A 22,199-nucleotide genomic window follows, 5' to 3' on the forward strand; every position below is an offset into this window, starting at 1 on the left:
AAAATTTTAAATAAAAATAAGTGTCTCCCCAAAGGCCCTGCAGACCACCTTGGAGAACTTCCCAGTAACCTTGTGCCAGTCACTGCTCAAACTGCTGTTTCACTAGCACTGAGTCAGGGCCTGCGGGTGTCAGTGGGAAGGTTGTTTTCCACGGCTGTGGTTGTTATGCATCTTATTCTCTTTCTTTGTTCCAACTTCCAAGGCTGCCCTAGGTCACAAAAGAAATGAACCAGAGTCAGAAGGCAAACAGCAAAGACTGGAGTCCTAGATTCAAGACCTCAAGAGCCCAGCAGTTTACAGAATTCTGGATATAAAACATGGCCTTGGGCCTCCCTTCCAAATACAACAATCTCCTTTTGATTAAAATATAAGATGTGAAGGTCTTGGGCCCCTTTTTTGTCACCCTGTGCTCCTTGTGCATTGAACAATCACGTTCCAGCATTGGTGGCATTAGCCTCGTGGCATTTTTTTTAAGCATTTCAAGAGTCTAGGTAGCAGCCTCTCTTCTGCAGGGGAGTTGCCCTCCTCAAGGAGCATGCTCACAGAGGCAACAAGCTTATGAATACTTTCTCCCAGCTCAAGTGATGCTTGACAAGATTGGCAGTCCTGGGCTTTAAACCGCCATCTCTGACATGCAGCGAGAGTCCTACAGATCACAGGGACCTCCCACCAGCTGCCTTGTCTACACTTCATCACCCCCCACACACACACCCACTTTGCACTCTGGCCTGACCGTGTGATTTGTACGCAGGTGTCCAGGAGGCTGTGGTGAGCTGCTTGAACAAACAGACTCGGGAGCCTGCTGAGGAGAACCTGTGCGTGACCAGCCGCCGGCCCCCACAGCTCCTGAAATCCTGCAATTTGGATCCCTGCCCACCAAGGTAAGGGATGTGTGGCCTGCCCTGCTGTCCAGGGGCACGTACAGAACTGGGTGCATCTTTCAGTGGGCAAGACTGTAACACTTATTTGTTACTCAGTGTTTTGAAAACCAATTAGCATCAATTCAAACTTTTAGTCAAATGCACTTAAGTTTAATTGAAACCAGGGCTTTGGAATTCCAGCCCAATCAATGGTCATGCCAGAATCTGGAAGATACCGTGCATTCACTTGAGCCTGTGGCATGGCTGGTATGTGTGTGTGCCACGCAGTTGCTTTCCCCTAAAGGGAACATGAGGTGACCACAGACTTCATGGGCTCTGCCACCTTTTAGCCTGTGTCCTAAGCACTCACACTGTAGTAATGAACTGGTCTGTGAATTGCAGAATGTAAGGGCCTGAAGCAACTGGGTGGTATAATTGATCCACTGTGAAATCTATATGCACACAGCATGCAGATTCATTATAGCATGCTCTGGGGGGGTGTGTGTCATTCCACATGCGTAAAATCAATTAGAGCATTTCATTGTTCAGCCCTGCCTGGGTCTCATTATTAGCCAACATTGAGTCACAGCCTTGATTGAATTAATCAATCCAATCACTGCTTCAGTCCCTACAATTTTATGGTGTCTTGAGAAACTTGCCTTCTAGATACTTCTTTTTGAGCAAATCTCACCTATGGGTTTGGAAGGGAGACGTTTAAGAACAAAATCCAGACTTTCAAATCTGCTGATGGAATGAAGAAATGTTGCTGAATAGGATCAGATCCTAGATAAAAGGGGGAATGGTGATTTTGAATGACAGTTTTTCTCTTTCTGCAAAGTGTGTCATGTAAGAAGTAGTTAATACCTGTATTGCTGTCAGGCATTAACAACAGTTTGCTGGTCACGATGATGCACTGCTTGTATTATTTCCCAGCTGGCTAGATTCCTTTCTTTGGAACTTGGAGGATATAGATCATAGTCCTCCTCCAATCAGATGGAGGCACATCCCATGGTGACACTCCTCCTGCTAGTCACCAGAGTTGTTCTGTATGATGATCTGAATGGCGGACCAGGGCATTCCCCTCTTCAAATACAGAAGAGGGCAACTCATGCCATATTCTCCAAGGCAACCGTAAAATCAGTCAGCCACTGCTTTGGAGAAGCACCCCACCCATGAGAACAGCAGTCAACAAGATAGAGTCAAAGTCAGGTCCCATACATGAAATCCTGAGTAACCTCCTTTTCTATCCCTGCCCCACCTGGTTCCACATTTCTGCCCTAACTTCGCAGCTCTCTAGTTGTTGAGCCTAAATGCGTGGGCAAAGGGCACCAACTTTTCTATTTGACCACAGTCCTGTCACCTAGGAAGAAGCAGTATCGATTCAGCATGGAAAGCCTGCAAGGTTCTTTGTTAGGCAGCCAAGAGGCCTGGCTTCTCATCCTGCTGTCACCAACTAGCTCTGTGGCCTAGGGCAGGGTGTCTGCCCTTTATGTTTCCACATCTGCAAAGTGAACTAGTTGTACGTGATGATCTGAGGTCACCAGGACTTGCTCACATGTCCCATGATTCTTTATTTTGTAGGCGGAAGCATTAAACAGCTACTCCTGCCGCTGTGTGCTAATCATTCCTGTAATTTCTGTTCTGCTTATTTGCCATTATTTGAAAAACATGCAAAAGGGTCTTTCTAACCACGTTCCTGTGTTGTAACAACACCCAAATGCTGAGGCAGTGCCGAGGAGTCAGTGCCTGGGACTTGCTTCAAACTGCCGGGGCTCGTGGTCCCTAAACCCTTCCTTGAGCACCAAAAGGAATAGGACATGAGATGTTATTTCTCATTCTCAAAGTACTAACTATGGTTAAGTTACATAAGGTTAGGTTATCCTGTGACCCTTTTGTTGACTCACAGACAAGAACTGTTGTTGAGCTTAATGTTGTTGCATTTGCTCCAGATAAACTCAGTCCTCTGATTTCCCACCAGCCAACTGTCAAGCCAACAGGCAAGACCTCTCACTGGGCACAGCCAGGAGTTTCTTGGGTCGACCATACACATTTAAACATTTGTAGAAGGTTGCTAATTGCAACAATAAAGGGGACCAAAGTATAATGGCCTAATCCCATCCAAGAGTCAAAATAGATTTTCCTCCTAAAAATGATAAATGTATAGAGGTGCCTTTCCTGTGGAATATCTCACTCTGATGTCGGAGAAAAATCTCTCCTTCCCTTCCCCTGGTGTTCAATGTATACAGAAGATAAAATATATTTGGTAGGAGCATAATAGTGTGTTGTTTTCCCACACAACCCACAACCTCTGTTCTGTTGGGAGCAATTTAGATTTTTAATTCACAATTCTTACTCCACTTGGTTCAGTGTTCCCCGAACATTTTTGTGTGTCTTCTGATGGGATGCAAGTTTCTAGACCGTGTCCTTTGGGGTCTTGGTCTGTGCTGCTATGCATGTGTTTAAAAAAATACCATAGCATTTTCAGTGGGATATAACAAAATGACACTTCACATCTTAGTCACTGGGCCTTTGTCTCTCTGCGAGGTCACTCCCTGGTTAAGATAAATAGGCAGTTGTTAGTCCCAGGCAGTTGTTAGTCCCACTGAAAACCAATTAGGAAGCCACTTTTTTTCTTGTATGTAGTCAGAATTATCAGATCACAGGGAGAATATCAAAGGCCCTAGAGGGCAAGTCCAATCTGTTTAGCCAGGCTTTCTAAGATTAAACTTGGCTTCTCTTGACTGTGTGATGTCAGGGATTGTTTCAGAAGCACATGTCTAACTTTCACCAGGTTTAGGCCAATACGTCCTCATACCTGGTTATTCACAACAGGAAGATGTCTTCTCAAGCTGGAGGTATTCTGACTGTCCCGATTTGTGTGTTTGTGTGCATGTAGTGCCTACATTTTTTAGAACACTTTTTAAAAATAGTCATTTTCTGTTAGAAGAGTACTAGATTTTAGAGTTCTTGCTATCAGCTTTGTGTTTGAATCCTCCTTTCTATATTTCTGACACCTAGTATAATGTTTGACACATAGCAGATGTTTATTAAGTGTTTATTATATAGATGAGTATGAAGGACCAGGGCCAAATTTATAGGTAGCAACGTTTGGACCATATTATCAATGACAGCTGGGAAGACCTCAGTGCTTTCCCTCCTCTGCATCCACCTTATCCTTATCCCTTCTCTCCCACCTTCCAGATGCTGTTGATCCTTTCCTTAAGCTTAAGGATTTAAATGCCAACTTAAAACATAAATAGCCTCAGGATTGAACCTTTTTTTTTCTTTTGAGACAGAGTCTCGCTCTGTTGCCCAGGCTGGAGTGCAGTGGTGTGATCTCAGCTCACTGCAAGCTCCGCCTCCTGGGTTTACACCATTCTCCTGCTTCAGCCTCCCAAGTAGCTGGAACTACAGGCGCCCGCCACCACGCCTGGCTAATATTTTGTATTTTTAGTAGAGACTGGGTTTCACCGCATTAGCTAGAATGGTCTCGATCTCCCGACCTCGTGATTCGCCTGCCTTGGCCTCCCAAAGTGCTGGGATCACAGGTGTGAGCCACTGTGCCCAGCCAGGATTGAACCTTTTATGTTACCATGCATGTATGGCAAAGTATCCCCCAAGTAAGGATACAAGGACAAGCTTTAACAGAAAAGAGAGGGACAGGTGGAGGTTAAGTAAGTTATAGGCATTACCCAGGGAGGAGTTTGATTGTCAGGAAAGATGGAAAGTAGTATATGGAAGACAGATGTTGATCCCTTCACAACTTTGCCTAAGATTAACCATAAGAAGTTAGGACCATTTTTGCTTGTGAGCTCCCAATGAGAATTTTCCATCAAAGTTAATGAGTAATTTGTGTGTCTAAAAGCCATATCATCCACCCAGTCCTTCAGTGGTGAAACCAGCTCAAGGGAGAAATACCCAAAAAGGACCTAAGATCAGTCATTAAAAAAGAAATCGGCCTCCTATTCTTAATAAGGAGGTTTTCTGTGTTATAATTATACAAGGAATACATAAATATTCTCATTCTTTAAAACTCAAGCACAGCAGAATAAAAAAAAAAAGAAAGGTATACCTTCCCCTTTCACCACCATCTTCTTCAGTTCTAGTTCCTTCTTATACCCAGAGATAACCATTGTTAATGCTTTGCTACATACACTTTCAGATATTTTTCTATGAATTTATATACATATAAGAAGATATACAAATAGATAAAGCTTTTTCCCTTTGTAAATGGGTTTTATTTTGTATATTGTTGGGAAACTTGATTCTGTCATTTAATATTATGCACTAAAAATCTTTTACATCCCTGAGACACCAAAATAAAAGAACCAGCACATTGATTTAGACCTACTCTGTCACTTTCAGCTAGCTGACCTTCAAGAGGCCATACACCTTTTGAATCCTCAATTTTCTCATCTCTGAAATAGGAACATAGTAGGCACTCAGAAAAATTCATTATCTTCTCCTTTCTTTCCATTTTCAAACTAGTACTTCTAGTTTAAAAGAAAACATGATTTTTAAAAATTCAGGACTTAAATTTTATTAGATGTTTTTATTTAACTAAAGTCTTAATAATTAAGCTTTAGTCTGGGCGTGGTGGCTCATACCTGTAATCCCAGTACTTTGGGAGGCCAAGGCAGATGGATTGCTTAAGATCGGGAGTTCAAGACCAGCCTGGACAACATGGCAAAACCCTATCTCTATAAAAAATACAAAAATTAGCTGGGTGTGTGTTGGTTAAGGGGGGTGCATGTAGTCATAGCTACTTAGGAGGCCAGGGTGGGAGGATCACTGACCCCAGGGAGGTCAAGGCTGCAGTGAGCTGTGATCACACCACTACACTCCAGTCTGAGTAACAGAGTGAGACCCTGTCTCCAAAAAAAAAAAATAAACTTTAGCAACTATCTCCCTGGTTTACATTAGCAATGACATGAGCAGCCCAAGGAAAAGCAGAACGTACTACCTTTAAAAAAAAAAAAGTGTATGACTGTTATTAATTATAGCATTTGATAGCCTGGCCAGTGTGTGTTGAAAAGATTTGGTAAACGCATGTGGAGGAGGGGAATTAAGTAAGCAATGAAAGCCAGATGCTGAAAATGAAGGAAATTCCAAGCAATTTCTGCAGCTTTGTTCTAACATACTTTTTAAACTAAACTTTTATTTCTGTGCAACAGAGAACAGCTGAGTGGTACAGAATAGATAAACAGGGAAGGGGGAAAAAGCTCATAATTCCAGGAACAGTACTTGGTTTCTGCCCTCCCCCTGCCCCAGCCCCAGTCTCTTTTCTCAGACCTAGGATGGTTCTTAGAACCAGCAAGAGCTATAAACGAAGCTTGAGAATCCCTGTTTGAAAGGAGAGAGTTAAGAAACACGTCTGAAATGTCACAGAGTCTTCTCTTTAAAAGCATACTTCAGAATGTCTATTTTATTATACACTAACAAAATCCATGTATACTAGCAGCAAATGATTTCCAATTTCCAATTTTCTTTTATATTAGCTTACAATGGCTAGAGCAGAAGGTGCTGCCTTTTAACACAATCATATTTTAATTTATTTGATGGAGGTTTCAAAGCTTTGCAAGCTCTTCCCCTCTGACAACTTGTTTTAAAGGTTACTGTTTCAACATGCTCTTGAAATATTGGTTTATCTTCTGCTGTACTCTTAAATTTCCATACGCTGCCTTTTGGCTCTGTCCACACTAGCTTTTAAGTGCTTAAAGCAAAAGTACACCAGAGCTCACTGGCATCCACAGAAATTGAGTCCATATCCAGGTGCCTTTGAAGAGTTAATGCTGTTACTACTGTCATCCCCCTTGGTAAATTCAGATGTATCTTACACTGTCTCTCTGTTTTCTTCCATTGATGGATAGGAATCTGCCATAGCCTGTTCCTTAATAGTTGGGCCTGACTGGGCCAGTGGGAGTCTCTTTTGCTTCTCTAGTGGGACTGTATTGGCCCAGTGATCACAAATGTCCCCAGCAGCATTTTGACATCAACAAGGGTAAAGGTCATATATTTATTTGCCTCAGGGCTAAAATCTTCATTTTTCCTAGATATTCTTTTCCATGTGTGAGCATGTGTGACCATGGAAAGGAATATCTTTACATCACCTGTTACATCAATCTTGAATCTGTGAGAAATGAGCTTTGATGATATTGGAAATCACTTTGTGGCTGGGCACAGTGGCTCACGCCTATAATCCTGGCACTTTGGGAGGCCGAGGTGGGTGGATCATCTGAGATCAGGAGTTTGAGACCAGCCTGGCCAACATGGCGAAAACCCGTCTCTACTAAAAATACAAAAATTGTCCGGGTGTGGTGGTGTGCCCCTGTAACCCCAGCTACTTGGGAGGCTGAGATAGAAGAGCCACTTGAACCCAGGAGGAGGAGGTTACGGTGAGCCAAGATCATGCCATTGCACTCCAGCTTGGGCAACAGAGTGAGACTCTGTCTCAAAAACAAATAAATAAATAATAAAGACAATTGCCTTGCGTGCATATATTTAGTTGCTGCATGAGTTTGGGGTAAAAATCAAGGGGTTAGATCTACCTTCCCATCATGTCACCTGAAAGCATATATGATATGACTCATTCTAAAGAGATAGAAACATCAGCGTCAGGAAAATCCATGCAATTACGTCCTGAGAGGGAAGCTTTTCTAGTTTCTTAACATCTATGTGATCGGACAGCCCTTTAGACCACATAATTCTGCCTAGACTCTGGGAAATGTCTTTATATAGACCATTGGTTAAAGTTAACTTTCTGCACAAATATTAAAGCAGAGAGTGTTTTTGCATCCCAATTCAGAGAAAAAAAAAAAAAAAAAGAACATGTAACAAGCATCTTTGTGTCTGCTTGTATTTGGTTGTCACGGATGACGAGAAGACAAAACCCTGTCCTAAAGGAGTTACCAGTTAATAGATGAAGAAGATTTCAAAATACTAACTTTATGAATAGGGCAGGCATGGAGTTGGGTGGAAGCTTGAGGCTGAGAGAAGGCTTCCTGGAGGAGGCAATGCCTATGCTGAATGGTAAGGCATAAGTAGGAGTTATCCAAATGAAGAAGGAAGATGTTGCAGGCAGAAGGAAAACCATGAGCACAAAATGAAGGACAAAAAGTGGAAGCCAGTGTCAGAGAGTGGATGGAGGCCAGATCCAGGAGAGTCCAGTGTGCCAAGTTAAGTTATTTAGACTTTATGTCCTGTGGGCATTGAAGAGCCATTGAAGGATATTAGCCAGGGGTGTGGAATCGTCAGATTTGCTTAGAGAAAGATGACTCTGGCTGCTCATCCAAGACAGCTAAACTCTAAAAATAGTGGTTAGCTTTTATTGTAGGCACCTTTCCTTTTTCTCATGTAGAGTCAAAAATAAATAGTGTGCTCTGTGTGATCTGAACCATAACATTCTTTCATTGAAAAATTAATGCCCTCCTGTCCCAGGTATGTTCACATTGTGTTTGCTTCTATGATCAACCCAATGCGTGTTGACTTGGCCTAGCCACCTGGGAGGAGGAGGATACAGCCCCAAGGAAGGGTGTCAGGGCGTCATGACTGTTCCAGTTGTCTGGTCCCTGGCGGCCTTTCCAGCTCTAATATTCTGTGATTCTTTGAAGGTAATGATAATTATCCACAGAATTGAAGCTTTTCAACAAAGAAGGAAAAATTCTAATCAGAAAAATACCTTGAGTCAAATTTAAGTTCCAAAGACAAAGCACCTCTATTAGTTACAAAGCAGGAACTGGCTTTAACTATAAAGAGCCACAAGAAGTCTGCAGGGAGCAAGACTTACATGGCCATAAGAAAAATGTAGGTGAAAGCAATCAGGCAGCAAGGATGGTTCAACACTGAAATGTTGAATGTTTTTATAATGCCTTAATGGTGTTTGTTTATGTGTAAAGGATACAAATATCCTGCATGCCTCCATTTATAATGTTATGCTGCCCTTTAAGATAACTAGAATTTCTCTTCCTTCAGTCTCCATTGAACAAATGTCTATTGAATGCCTGCATTGTGCCAAGCATTGTGTGGGAGATACAGTAATGAACAAGACCCACTTTGTTCCCTGCAGCAGCCAAAGCCAGAGTTTGGGAATGGTCCTGGAGGGGTCACTCTAGTTTCTAAATCCTGGATGCCTTAAGTGCTGCTCTTCTTAAGACACTTATTAACTTAAACCTCCTGAGTTCTTCACTGCACTAAGAGTTGATGTATCTGTACCAGTTATCAACCTCATTGTTCATAAGCACCATGAGAATGGAAATATCACCACCAGATAGCTTTCTCCTGTGGATATGGTGATGAAACATTGGAGTTTTATAGTTCAAAACCTTCCAGCTTACAAATCAATCAACAGTACCAGAGTGGAGTTTCCCAACATAAATCTTTTTTTTTTTAAGTTTTTCACTTTCCCTACAATCTAGTGTTTCCAAAGTCCTAAGGTAACAATTCAAGAGCAGGCAATAATTTGGCTGATGCTTTGAAATGATGATTATTGCTTCCTAAGTATATAAGATGCCTTCTTCGGAAATTGTGAGCAGAAGTCCTCAGGAACAATTTGACAAGAAGAGTTTTTCTATTGACCTTATAGTTAGAAATATGCTATATTACTATGTTCCTTAAACTTGGAAAACAAAGTAGGAAAAAGACTTGAGAAAGAGGTAGAGAAAAAGAGATGTTTAAGCGACATAAAAATGAGGGAGTGAAAAAGAGAATGCTCTGATTTGTATCCAGTAATCTGGCAGATACAGTTCAGGAACAGTTCATACTTGTGAAAATATTATTCCTGTCATGGTGCCAGCCAAGGTTAGGCAGTTCTTAGGTTATCTGCTGCAGGTGCAGAAATATCTGTCACAAAGCAGAGCTCAGCCAGCTACCTTCTTTTTCATAGTGAATTCTTCCTTCATTCATGTCTTTTCCATTCCCTCTTTCTCTTCATCATTTTATCTAGTTATCTTTATCCAGGGCTGCAGTGCACTTTGGTGTTTATGTCAGGGACACAAGGAAACCTAAGGGAAGAATGATTGTCACTGCATTAACACAGCTCCCAGACCTGTAGATGCTCATTACCTTCTCATGAGGCTTCAATTTTTACATGGGGAGTTACTGTCCTTGAGGCCTAAACACGCACAGACACAGGCCGTAGGCTGCCTGCTGGAACAGCTAAAAGTGGTGCCTTCTCTGTAACTTACTGCTATTGACTCTGGTCACTGAGTGGATAGACACAGACACCTTCTTGGCTGCCTAAAGGAGCTACTATGTGATTCAGACAGATAGAAAGGGCCCTCTGCCGGGGTTGCCTAGAGCTTGACACTTACTCCACTATTAGTGAGGCTGTTAAATACCAAGCCGTGACTTACTTTGATCATCTATATGCCTCTGGAAGAGATGGCTGATTGTCATCTCAGCATGGTTTTTCTTTTTTTTACCAGATATGATTTTTCCTAATGGGGGAATCTTGGCAATTTTTAAGAATGGGGGAACTTCAGGAGGACAAGACCCAGAGGAGACTTGGCAATGCCAAAGTTAAACATTCCCCACCAGGAGTAGAGATACTGCCTGGAAAAAAAGAAATATCACAGCGTTTTAAGATCAGACAGATGTTAGCTTTCTCACTTGCTCTGTAGCATGGGCTGGTGTATTAGGCTGTTCTCACGTTGCTATAAACAAATACCGGAGACTAGGTAATTTATAAAGAGAAGAGGCACTGGGTGTAGTGGCTCATGTCTATAATCCCAGCACTTTGGGAGACTGAGGTGGGAGGATCACTTGAGCCCAGGAGTTTGAGACCAGCCTGGGCAACATTGTGAAACCCTGTCTCTACAAAAAATACAAAAATTAGCCGGCCACAGTGGCATGCACCTGTTGTCCCAGCTACTCAGGAGACCGAGGTGGGAGGATCACTTGAGCTCAGGAGGTCAAGGCTGCAGTGAGCCGTGAGTGCACCATGCAGTCATGCCACTCAAAAAGAAAAAAAAAGAAGAAAAAAGAAAAGAGGTTTAATTAGCTCACAGTTCTGCAGGCTGTGCAGGAAGCATAGCAGCATCTGCTTTTGGGGAGGCCTCAGGAAGTTTCCAATCATAGTGGAAGGCAGAGCAGGGGTAGCATGGGCTACTACTTCACATGGTGAAAGCAGGAGCAAGAGGGAGAGTGGGGAGGTGCTACATACTTTTAAATGACCAGATATCACAAGAACTCACTATCTTGAGGATGGTACCAAGAGGACGATAGTAAACCATTCACGAGAAGCCACGCCTATCATCCAACCACCTCCCACCAGGCCCCACCTCCAACACTAGGGATTATATTTCCATATGATATTTGGGCAGGACAAGCTACATCAGCTGGCCACATTACCTCTCTAAGACTCAGTTATCCTTATCTGTAAGACAAAGATAATTATCCCAACCACAGAGCAGGGTTGGTAAGGATGATCGCATATGTAAAACACTCAGCTAGTTCCTACCTCATATAGTAGGCACTGATATAAATAAGGATCTGCCAACACTCTTACTTTTCTATGCAGGAAACCATATGATATAGACCTTCATAATAATTTTATACTCACCGAGTTTATTCTGAAATTTTCTTAACCCACTAGTATGGGGCAGGGTAAAGCGAGGCTATGGATAGAACCTAGCTTCAAGCCAGCTTTCTGTACAGCCCTCACCAGATCTCTTAGGCAGTTTGACAACAGGAAGCAGAGCAGCTTGTCATCATGGGGTCCACCAAGTGCTGAAAAAGGAGTACTTGTTGGGACATTCCATTTAACGTTGACACCTAATCCAATAAGATGTGTTTTGTAAGTACTGTGATGAGATGATAAAATGGTAGCAGGGGAGACAGGGTCCAAAGGGTCATTAAAAAGTTAATATCCTGTGTGACATGACTGAAGGGAGGAAGGTCCTTTGACAAGAGGTGTGATCCTGAAATGAGCCGCTGTGTCCTGATGGCCAGAAAGGCCTGGGATAAGGCAGGAAGAAATCAGGAAGCATCTATGAATTGTGTCATTCCAAGCCAGTTGTCTCCTCTAATGTTTGTGGGAGGGAAGAAGAAGAAAGTAAGGAAGGAAAGAAGGAACAAAGAGAGTAAAGGAAAGAAAAGAAGGAAAAGAGGAAAAGCCACATTATGGTAGAGATAAGGCACAAGGCATCTTGCCCCCATATCCTTGCTGACCTTCACAGGTCATCTTTGAGCAAGGTATGGCTTCCCTAATAGCTTCTATTTATTAAGCACTTACAATATGCATGGCACAGTGCCCATCACTTTATATACATTATTTTGATTAATCTTCCCCACAATTTTATGAGAATGATTCCATTCCTATCCTAACTTCACCGCTGAGGAAACAGTCTTTAGTGAGATATAACTAGCCAGTGGCAGGTCCAAACTTGGAACAAGGTATATTTAATTCCAGAGCAGTTACTGAGAACCCGAGGCTGTCTGTCCCTCTATCACTGTGTTTATAGATGCATCCATCACCCCATCTGTCTCTCACACTCTCCTGGGTACCGTGCTGTAAGCGTGGGAATGACCGCAGTGTAAAGAACCAACTCTAGTCTCATAGCAGCTTACAACCTAGTAAACTTCACAAGTTAACAAGGTCTGCTTTCTTCATCTCTATCAGATAACCTTCGTCTTATACTCTCAGTTACCAAAAGTAGGACTAGGCTATTGGTGAAAGTGAGCATTTGAAAGACAGTGTTAAAAAATCATTAGAGTACAGATTTCTCAGGGCAGAGCCCAACACATAGGAAATGAAGCATGCTAAAAGAGGAGTCTAAGAGAGCTAAAGTGAATGTCTTCAAACCCACCACTGAGTTATTAGGCAAAAAGTTCATTTCCTTAAAAGAAATATAAAGAAATACTAAGGCATGCAGAGAGATGCATCTTTTGCTTATAGATCTGGAAGAAGCTTTGTATCTTTGCTTTGCCACTGGCCTAGCTTATGCTTTGGTGATGCTTGTTCATGTTGTAAATTACCAACACCACCACTGCCCCCCCCACCCACCCCCCACACACACACACTCTCTCTCTCTCTCTCTCTCTCTCTCTCTCTGCCCCCCACCCTGCTTGTCTTCTCTTTCCCCAGTGCAAACCTGGGTCCTTGCCTCCTTTTCTGTGCCACTCTCTTTCTGACTTTCCTAGTGCCTGTTCCCTCTCTCCCCTAAAGACTTACCCTCAGTCACCTTGCCTTTTGACTACCCAAATTCCCAGCTGACCCTTCTCTGTCATTTGTACACGGTACACTCTTCTCACTTCTTTCAACTCTTATTTCTCACTCTCCACCACCCCCACCCCCATTCATTCAATTCAACTCAGCTAAGAATTAGGAAAACAAAACTACCTAAACTAATTCACACTAAGGTGTAAATGACTGATTCCTATCCCTTTATTCCAGCTGTAAGAGCATGGGCTTATGCGTCCCATAAATCAGGGTTAAAATCCAGTTCATATAATATGCTGCCTCTTTGACCTTGGGCACGTTGTTGAACTTCTCAGAGCTTCACTTTCTTCCTCTTTAACCCCAGAGAGTGGTTGTGAGAAGTGTGTTACGCGCTTAGCACAGTGCCTAGCTCATACTAAGTACTCTATGAATGGTAATAGAGGTTAGTTTTGGGTTTTGTAGGTGATTTTATGTATCTTTGTAAGAAGCAGTCCTTAATTGGAGGATGTAGGTGATTTGTGTGTACTTTAGAAAACTGTGTTCTCACCTTTTTTCCTGAAGGAAAGACAGGCTATGTTATAGAGGAAAGGGACTGCCCATCTAGACCAAGAATGCCCAGCCTTCACTATCTCCTCCTATTAGCTCTAATCCTTGGGAGGGTGGGCATTTTCTACTGGTTAAGAGAAAATCCAGCACAGTTCAGCAAACATTTATAAAATTCTTACTGTGTCGTAGGTTCTGGAGAAACAATAAAGTCTAGGACATAGACCCTGGGCCAGGCACTAACAGCTTATTAGGAAACCAGTATACAAACAGACTGTTACAAGGCAGAGCCATAACGGTCATGTTAGAGATATCAACCAGCGTCTTATGAAAACACAGAGGTGATGGATTCACCTAATCCAGGTTAGAGAAGGTGACCTTGAGAAGGGAACCACTGAGAACAAGAACAGCTGAGTCTCTTGTACTTAGAGCTGGTAAAATATTTTTTCTTAAAAATCTAATCACACATGTTATTGATATACTAATTAGATATTCCTCCAGAGTCCCAATCCAAGCTTTTCAAGAAACCTCAGGGCAGTTTTGTGCCGTGCCTTGCATCCCCTTTCAGTCTTCCAGGTAAGCCTAAAATTGCTTGATTCCGCTGTGTAAGAGTATCTCTGGTTACTCTCAATGACCAGGAAGCTGATAGATTTTTGTCCTGTAACCACATAATGCAATGATCATTATGCCGACTGTTAAAAATGGATCAAATTAACTTTTATTAAACCTCTGTCCCTACGGACAACACTGGAACTTGAAGCCTCACAATTTATCTATAGCTTTCATGTGCTCTCCAAGGTACCATGCTGCCTCAAACACCTCTCATGGCTCAGGACATACAAGAGAGAGACCTAGAAGACAGGGCAACGTATTTATGTTGCATTTCAGGCAATGGTGAAAAACTATGGAAGACAGAAGGACCACATGGTTCATGCAATCCCAATGACTTGCCATCTCCCTCAGCGGTAAACTCAAGAACTCTTGGGTTAGAATGTTTTGCAAAGTTTTCTGAGTTCCATGAAACTAGGTGTTATAGAAGTACAAGATACTGAATTATTGCTGTCTCCTTATTTCTTCTTTTAAGGCATCCCTTCATCCCTTGCCACATGAGATATTTCAGAAGGTTGGTTTTCAGAGCCCCACTATCTGATCAGTCTTCAAAATGCTTGCTTATTGTGCAGATGTCATTGGAAGATTTGCTTAATACAGAGAAACGCAATGCTACAGAGATCTCTCAGATGTGGAATGGACATTCAAGTTGTTTTGAAGTTTAGAGAGTAAAAGTGTCAGGAAATGTATACTCTGGCGTTAGTAAAACCCCACATGTCAAACATGGGTTACTCCTTAGAGTCAAAAGTGTAAATGGGAGGGCACTGTAGATCATTACTGAATGTGCTCAGGATGCTCTTTGAGAAATCAGATTGCATTCTTTTTCTTTTTCTTTTTTCTTTTTTTTTTTTTTTTTTTTTTTTTTTGAGACAAGGTCTTGCTGTGTCCTCCAGGCTGGAATGCAGTGGTGTAATCATGGCTGACTGCAGCTTCAACCTCCTGGGCTCATAAAGCTTATGTAACTGATGCACTTACTGGGGAAATTCTCTCAAATTAAAACAAACAAACAAACAAACTCTGTAGGTGGGCAACAGACCTCCCACCTCCTTCTACCATACTTCTCCTGCCTCAATTTCCACCCTAGACTAGTATGCCAACAAAAATCAGAGAATGTGATAAACAGAGTTTGCACAATTTTAAATTTCATCATGCTGAAGAAAACCACAGAAGGAAATTGATATAAACAAGACATTTATTGATGTAAAGCCACCATAACTAGACTATTTATCAATGCTCCTTTAGTGAGAAAATGATGCCAAAATTCTAATATGGAGGAGAGGCTGCTATGGAGCCAGATCTCCCTCACAAGATATGCCCCACTGTCCAGTTTGACTCTGTGACTTTCAGGGGTTAGGGAGCATAAATGGTAGACCATTTGTTCACAAGTCAGGGGAGACAGTAAGATGACAGTTTGGGGGCCAGGAATGCTTCCATTTCTCTCTTCTTTTTTCTGTGTTACTTGCTAGGTACTACCATAGGCCTTGGGAAGGCACATCCCAGGCACACCTAGAAACACCTTATGTGAAAATGGATAGTGTCAGGCACTTTATCTTTAACTCAATAGAAGTTGACAATATAACTGAGCCATGGTGGAGTGAAGTGAAACCACATGTGGGCTGAATCGACCCTCCCTTGATCTAGAAAAGAAAAAGTGCTGTTTTCCAGCTCACCCTTGCGTACCTAACTCCTCCAGGAAGGTAGCTCTGCATGACAAGGTTGGCAAGAGGTAGACTACTTTTTACCACACATGGTCTTACTGCAGTTGTGTGTTTATATGTGTGTAGAAAGTGGTCCCATGGATTATATTCCTTTCTCTTAACATATACAAAAATAATGTGTTGAAGTCTGATATATTGGAAAATATCTTGCTACATTGTTTCATTCTCAAATGTGTAAAATTATCTTTCCATTGTCTCTCTGTACAGAGGTAAACTTTAAATGGAAGCCTACCCCAGCATTTATGCCATTTCCATAACTGTATAATTATTTGCTACTTACCACATTTTGGGAGCCCCAAAACCCTCCTCTGTAAACAGACTAGTATCTGAAATAGATGCGTTTTCTGAACATCAAATGTGCCCACTTGTCCACATAGAACTCTCTCTGCCTGAAAGGCCAATTAAAAAGGTGAAGTACAGGCTGGGCATGGTGGCTCACGCCTGTAATCCCAGCACTTTGGGAGGCCAAGGCAGGCGGATCACCTGAGGTCAGAGGTTTGAGACCAGCCTAACCAACATGGGGAAACCTTGTCTCTACTAAACATACAAAAATTAGCCAGGTGTGATGGCACATGCCTGTAATCCCAGCTACTCAGGAGGCTGAGGCAGAAGAACCGCTTGAACCCGGGAGGTGGAGGTTGCAGTGAGCTGAGATCATGCCATTGCACTCCGGCCTGGGCAACAAGCATGAAACTCTGTCTCAAAAAAAAAAAAACAAAAAAAAAACAGCGAAGTACAAGGAAGACTTCCACTCCAGAGCCCCATGCCCGTGCCAGATAATATGGATGGATCACGTCACTTCACCAGTGAGTCCATGATCTTCAAGAGGCCTTGGGATTCCTTCACTTCTAGTGATTGAGGGATCATTGTCACATGAAGAACTTGGTGCATGTCAAACTCTCATCACTTCCCAATAGGCTTTATTAGGACTATTAGTCCTATCGATACCAAAAGATCATATGGCTTCATTCTTTACATTCCAAAAAGCCAGAGTGGTAAGAAGTTTAGCTGACAGATGTGTCTAGAATCTAAAAATTTGGCAAATGAGTCTCCCTTAATGACTAAGGTTGTAGAATCCCAGAATGTAATTCAGTTAAATTCTCCCATTTTATCTGTGAGAAAAGAGAAGCAAAGGTATTAAGCAACTTGTCCAAATAGACACTGGCTGGCAAAGCTCAAAGCCTGAAAAGTAACGTTTTCCGATTTTGAGCTCAGTGTTTATCACAAACTGGAAGAACCAAGAGCTACTTTAGTGATTCAGAATGTAGTATCTAGAGCCAGACTTCCTGAGTTCAAATCCTGGCTCCACCACTTACTGTGTCCTTGAGCAAGTCACTTAACCCCTCTCTGTCCTCATTTGCTTATCTATAAGATAAAGATTTTTAAAAGTACCTACCTCATAGGGGTTTTGTGCAGATAAATGAATTAATATATGTTAAGCATTCATGTGAGTTCCTGGTTATTTAAGAATGGATTCTGTATTTGAGTGTTTCAGTTGCTAAAAATGCACTAAGAGCTGGACTCAGGTGACAGAATAGGGGACCCAGATGGTCACTAGACATCATATATTTTTCACTAGGATAAGAAAGGATTTTCTTACAGCCCTGCTGTGAGAAGTTTTGCACTTTCTCTATATCTTAGTCTTTAAAACTATGGAAAGGAATTGAGTATGATAATGCAATTACCCCAGGTAAAAATCTTCTATGCTTTCAAACATGTGAGCAGCCATCAATAAGAAAAGGATTCCTTGCTATTTGAGAGTGAAGAGTAGAGGGTAAGGGGTCAACTAGACAACAAGAGTGGGAAAGAAAGAAGATGGTTGCATTCATAGAGTTTGAGGATTTTTCTAGTAATTTAGTATAAAGGAATGAAAGTCAAGAAATAGGAATTCAGCTGACCTCGTGTGGCTTGGGGTAGAAACGCTCTCCATGTTTTTTTACAAGTTGTATGAAAGGAATGAAAGTCAAGAAATAGGAATTCAGCTGACCTCCTTGTGGCTTGGGGTAGAAACACTCTCTATGTTTTTTGCAAGTTGTGTGTAATCCAGTGTTCTTATGCAGAATCTAGTTGCTGAGTTGCACCCACTGTTTCTGTTTTCCTAGCTGGAAAAATAGATAATCTGCTCTGAGGATCAGAGGGCAACTAGAAAATTCTCTGTGGCCTACAGAACGTGAGGCTGCATGAAGCAAAACAATGAAATATTGTAAATGTGGGAGGCAAGCAAAATTAAATAGAAGAATAGTTACTCTAACTTGGGTATAGCAATAGCAGTAATTCCAAGCATAAGCAAAAAGGAACTCCAAAGATCAATTCTTTCTATTTTTCTCTCTTGTGTATGAGAAATATTATGACAAAAATGATAGCAATAATAATGATGGCAGCTACCGCATGATATTTTGTTTCCAACACCTGTGCAAGCTAGAGGCTAGCAGGGAAAAACACAATTAAGACTTGGGGTCAAATCCTGGATCTCTTACAACTAGCTATGTGAACTCAGCCAAGTTACTTCAATTGCCCTATATATAAAATGGTATAATAATAGTACCTATATCTTAGGGTTGCCATGAGGATTAAATGAATTAGTACATGTGAAGTTCTTACAGCAGTACCCAGCACATAGCAAGCACCCAATAACTACTGGAAGCTATTATTGTAATTATTGTTATCATCCTTATTTTATAGATAAATGAGTTGGCATTCAAAGAGGGTAACTTTCCCAAGGTCATAAAACACAGATGGAAGTGGATGGTATGTTGAAATTCAAAGTTCTGGGGCAGTCTGGTTCTTGACATTATGCTCACGTGTCTCCTACTTAGTAAATACAACTTGGGGATTTAGGCCAATCCATCAGTTCAATCAGATCCAAGTGTGTTTAAAAATAGTGTCCCAGGGATAAAAGTCCTAGCAATAAATGAGAATCATGGATAATCAAAAACAAATGAGGGATTTAATAAGCCAATATAAATCCTAATATGAGGGTTTCAATTTATTCAGGCTTCAGCCTGATAATAATCCCTTAACTCGCCCGGAGATAACAAAACATCAAAGAGTAAAACATGCATTCTACATGAAGAGATCTTTGAACCTAACTTGAAAAATCAGTTTAGGTCATTTTTGTGTGGTCATATATAAAAACATTTGTGGAAAGCCTCATTCTCACTCCCCAAGTCAACACCCTTCAGGGCTAGAAATTGCAGGGGCTGCTGTTCCCCATATCCTGTGAATAGAACGTCTGTGTGAATAGAAAGCCTATGCAAACAGCAGGCACTGCCCACAGGGGTGTGTATGTGTGTGTATCACGCATATGCATGTGTATCAATGCCTGTGTGTATATGTGTGTCCATGTCTACTATCTGTGTGTGTGTGTGTGTGTGTGTGTGTGTGTGTGTGTCTCCCTGGCCCTGAAGGAATTAATCACCACTGCATCAATAGCTAGCTGCTTCCTCTCCTATCTTCTCACATATCAAACTCCTGAGACAGAGACAGGGAGATCTCTCCATGGGAAATGGCTTCATCTTTTGCATTCCTCTGCCAAGCCAGGCTTGAACTGGTTTCACAGTCTGCCTAAGGAGGGTTGAGGGCCTACTTGAAGCACCATGTCACCCTGTGCTGTGTCCTGCCAAACTTCTCACTAAGGCTGGCAAATCTCGGGACAGACAGGAAAAGAGCCTGCTGGCCATTCCAGCACTCAGCGGATTAGGGGAGGTCAAGAAGCCTAATCCATGAGGCTGTGAGCTTGAAGGGTAGCGAGCTGAAGTCACCTTTGTCATTAAGGGTTTGGCTGCCCAAAGCACCTCTGCTTCCCAGTCTCCCCCACCCCCACCCACCCATACATAATTATATCAAGGAGAGAAGAGAGGAGCAAGAACTAGAGTTTTCCAAGGATTTACTAGGCTTTCTACTCAATGTTCCTTCTTTTTTTTTTTTTTTTTTTGAGAGGAGTCTCCCTCTGTCGCCCAGGCTACAGTGCAATGGTGCAATCTCTGCTCACTGCAGCCTCCACCTCCCCGGTTCCAGTGATTCTCCTGCCTCAGCCTCCCAGGTAGCTGGGATTACAGGCACACAACACCACGCCCGGCTAATTTTTGTATTTTTAATAGAGACTGGATTTCACCATGTTGGCCAGGCTGGTCTTGAACTCCTGACCTCAGATGATCTGCCCACCTTGGCCTCCCAAAGTGCTAGTATTACAGGTGTGAGCCACCATGCTCGGCCTCAATGTTCTTTCTAGCCCTGAGCATGGGAATTTCAAAATCCCAGTTCCCTGAAGGCTTCATGGAAGCATTCTTATACCTCATTCAGCCTGGAATACCTTCTTTTTACTTCTGCCTTTGCCTGGCTACCACTTATTCACCTGTCAAGACTCAGTCTGGATATCACCAATTTTAGGAAGCCATTGATGATACTACCTCATTCCTCTCAACTCCCAATCTATGATTCTGTCTTAGATTGTACTTATCTGCTTCATAGACTAGACTCTGTGCCCCAAGGAAATAGGGTTGAGGTCTGACTCATTTACTACTCTGTCTCTTTACATAAAGCCTGGCACACAAAAAGTGTTCAATAAACACTAATTAAATGGATAAACAAATGAATAGTATTTGTTACAGTGTCTTATGGTTGTCTCTAAAAACCCTTAAAATCAAGAATATTTTGAAAATCTCTACCTCCCAATCATTCAGCAAAATTCTCAGTATATACCAGATTTTCAACAAGTAAGTGCATGAATACGAGTACACATACACATGTGAGTGGCTGAATAGATGAGTAAAATTAAAAATAAAGTCTGTAAGACTGCAAACACAATTATCATGAAAGGAAAGAGGAGGCAGAATCTTATAGAAGATAATAGAATCAAAATTGTGGATCCTGACATGAAGACTGGCCTTCCCAGGCATTTCACTTGTAGAGAAAACTCATGAATATAAATGTCCAGAAAGATTTCTATTTGCAATGTAAATGGATGGATTAAAAACTACTCACAAGAACTAACTCAAGGGAGTGTATTAATCTGCTGGGGCTACCATAACAAACAAACTGGGTGGCTTAGAATAATAGAAATGTATTCCAAGACTAGTGTGTGAAATCAAAGTGCGGACAGGGCCATGCTCCCTCTAAAACCTGTAGGAGTAGGGGCCTTCCTTGCCTCTTCCTATCTTCTGATGGTCTGCCAGCAATCTTTAGCATCTGTCAGCCTGTGAATGTGTCCCTCTAATCCTCCTTTGCATGGCCATCTTCCCCTCTGTGAATCTATGAATTTGCTTCCAGCTTTTCTTGTGTAGGGTGTTCTTCCTGTTCCTACTTCAAGGTCAAGGTCTGATTCAAGCCCTTCTTCTTCCAGCAGTGTTGCCCTCACCATCTCAACTCATTCAACTCAACCCTCCTTGCAATTTGATTGGATTTACTGCCATTTACATTCTACAATACTTACTATGTAGCTGTTCTAAGTAGAGTGCTACAGCATCTTTTCTGATGCATAGCCATCTTCCCCTCTGTGCATGTCTGTCATGGTGTCCAAATTTCCCCTTTCATAAGGATACCATTCCTTTTGGGTTAGGAGCCACTCTAGTGACCTCATTTTAACTTAATTATCTCCATAAAGACCCTATCTCTAAATAAGGTCACATTCTGAGGTACTGGGAATTAAGACTAATATATCTTTTGCGGGAACACAATCCAACCCATAATAGGGAGAAATACTTAGGTTTGTAGGGTTTTAGTGAGGAATGCCACCTACAAATCAGTAAATAGATAGAGACATTAATGGCCTGATTGGATGAATGTCAGATTATTTCCTTAATCCCAAAACACTTGATCCTAAATCTTAAATGCCTTGTGGTCTACTTGGGATGATAACTAGGGGAAAAACATTTAAGCAAAGAGAATTGTGTCAGAGTAAATGCTATAGCAGTTTACTTAGAATAGCTGTGTAGTAAGTATTGCAGAATGTAAATGGAAGTAAATCCAATAGAATCGCAATGAGGTACAGTTTATGTGAGCTGGGATGGTGAGGGAAATCTTGCTGGAAGAGGAAGGGCTTGAATCAGTCCTTGATCTTGAGGTAGGAACATGAAGTCAGGAAAAGCTGGAAGCAAATTCACAGATGTGACAGAGAAACATGGTGTATTGGGAAGCCAACAAGTGGCTGAGCCTGACAGAAACTCACTCTGTATAAAGGAGGTAATTCTAGAAAAGAAAAGGGGTTCATTTAGTGGAAGGCTTTTAGTGTGAAGATGCTAATCAGTTAATATAAAATAGAGACAAACTGCAATAAAACCCAAAAGATGGTATTAGAGAAGAAACACAACAACA

General features: G+C 41.8%; 1 protein-coding gene across 1 annotated transcript in view; it reads left to right on the top strand.

Annotated features, from left to right (window-relative positions):
- Positions 1 to 22,199, top strand: part of ADAMTSL1 (ADAMTS like 1) — a 445,880-nt gene that overhangs the window by 250,279 nt on the left and 173,402 nt on the right. Inside the window, exon 15 of the mRNA XM_003260400.2 lies at positions 752 to 881. Within this exon, the coding sequence (XP_003260448.2) occupies positions 752 to 881 (130 nt within the window). The remainder of the gene's footprint in view (positions 1 to 751; positions 882 to 22,199) is intronic.

Source organism: Nomascus leucogenys, chromosome 1a (assembly GCF_006542625.1).
Source record: "Nomascus leucogenys isolate Asia chromosome 1a, Asia_NLE_v1, whole genome shotgun sequence".
In the NCBI taxonomy this organism is placed as follows: domain Eukaryota; kingdom Metazoa; phylum Chordata; class Mammalia; order Primates; family Hylobatidae; genus Nomascus; species Nomascus leucogenys.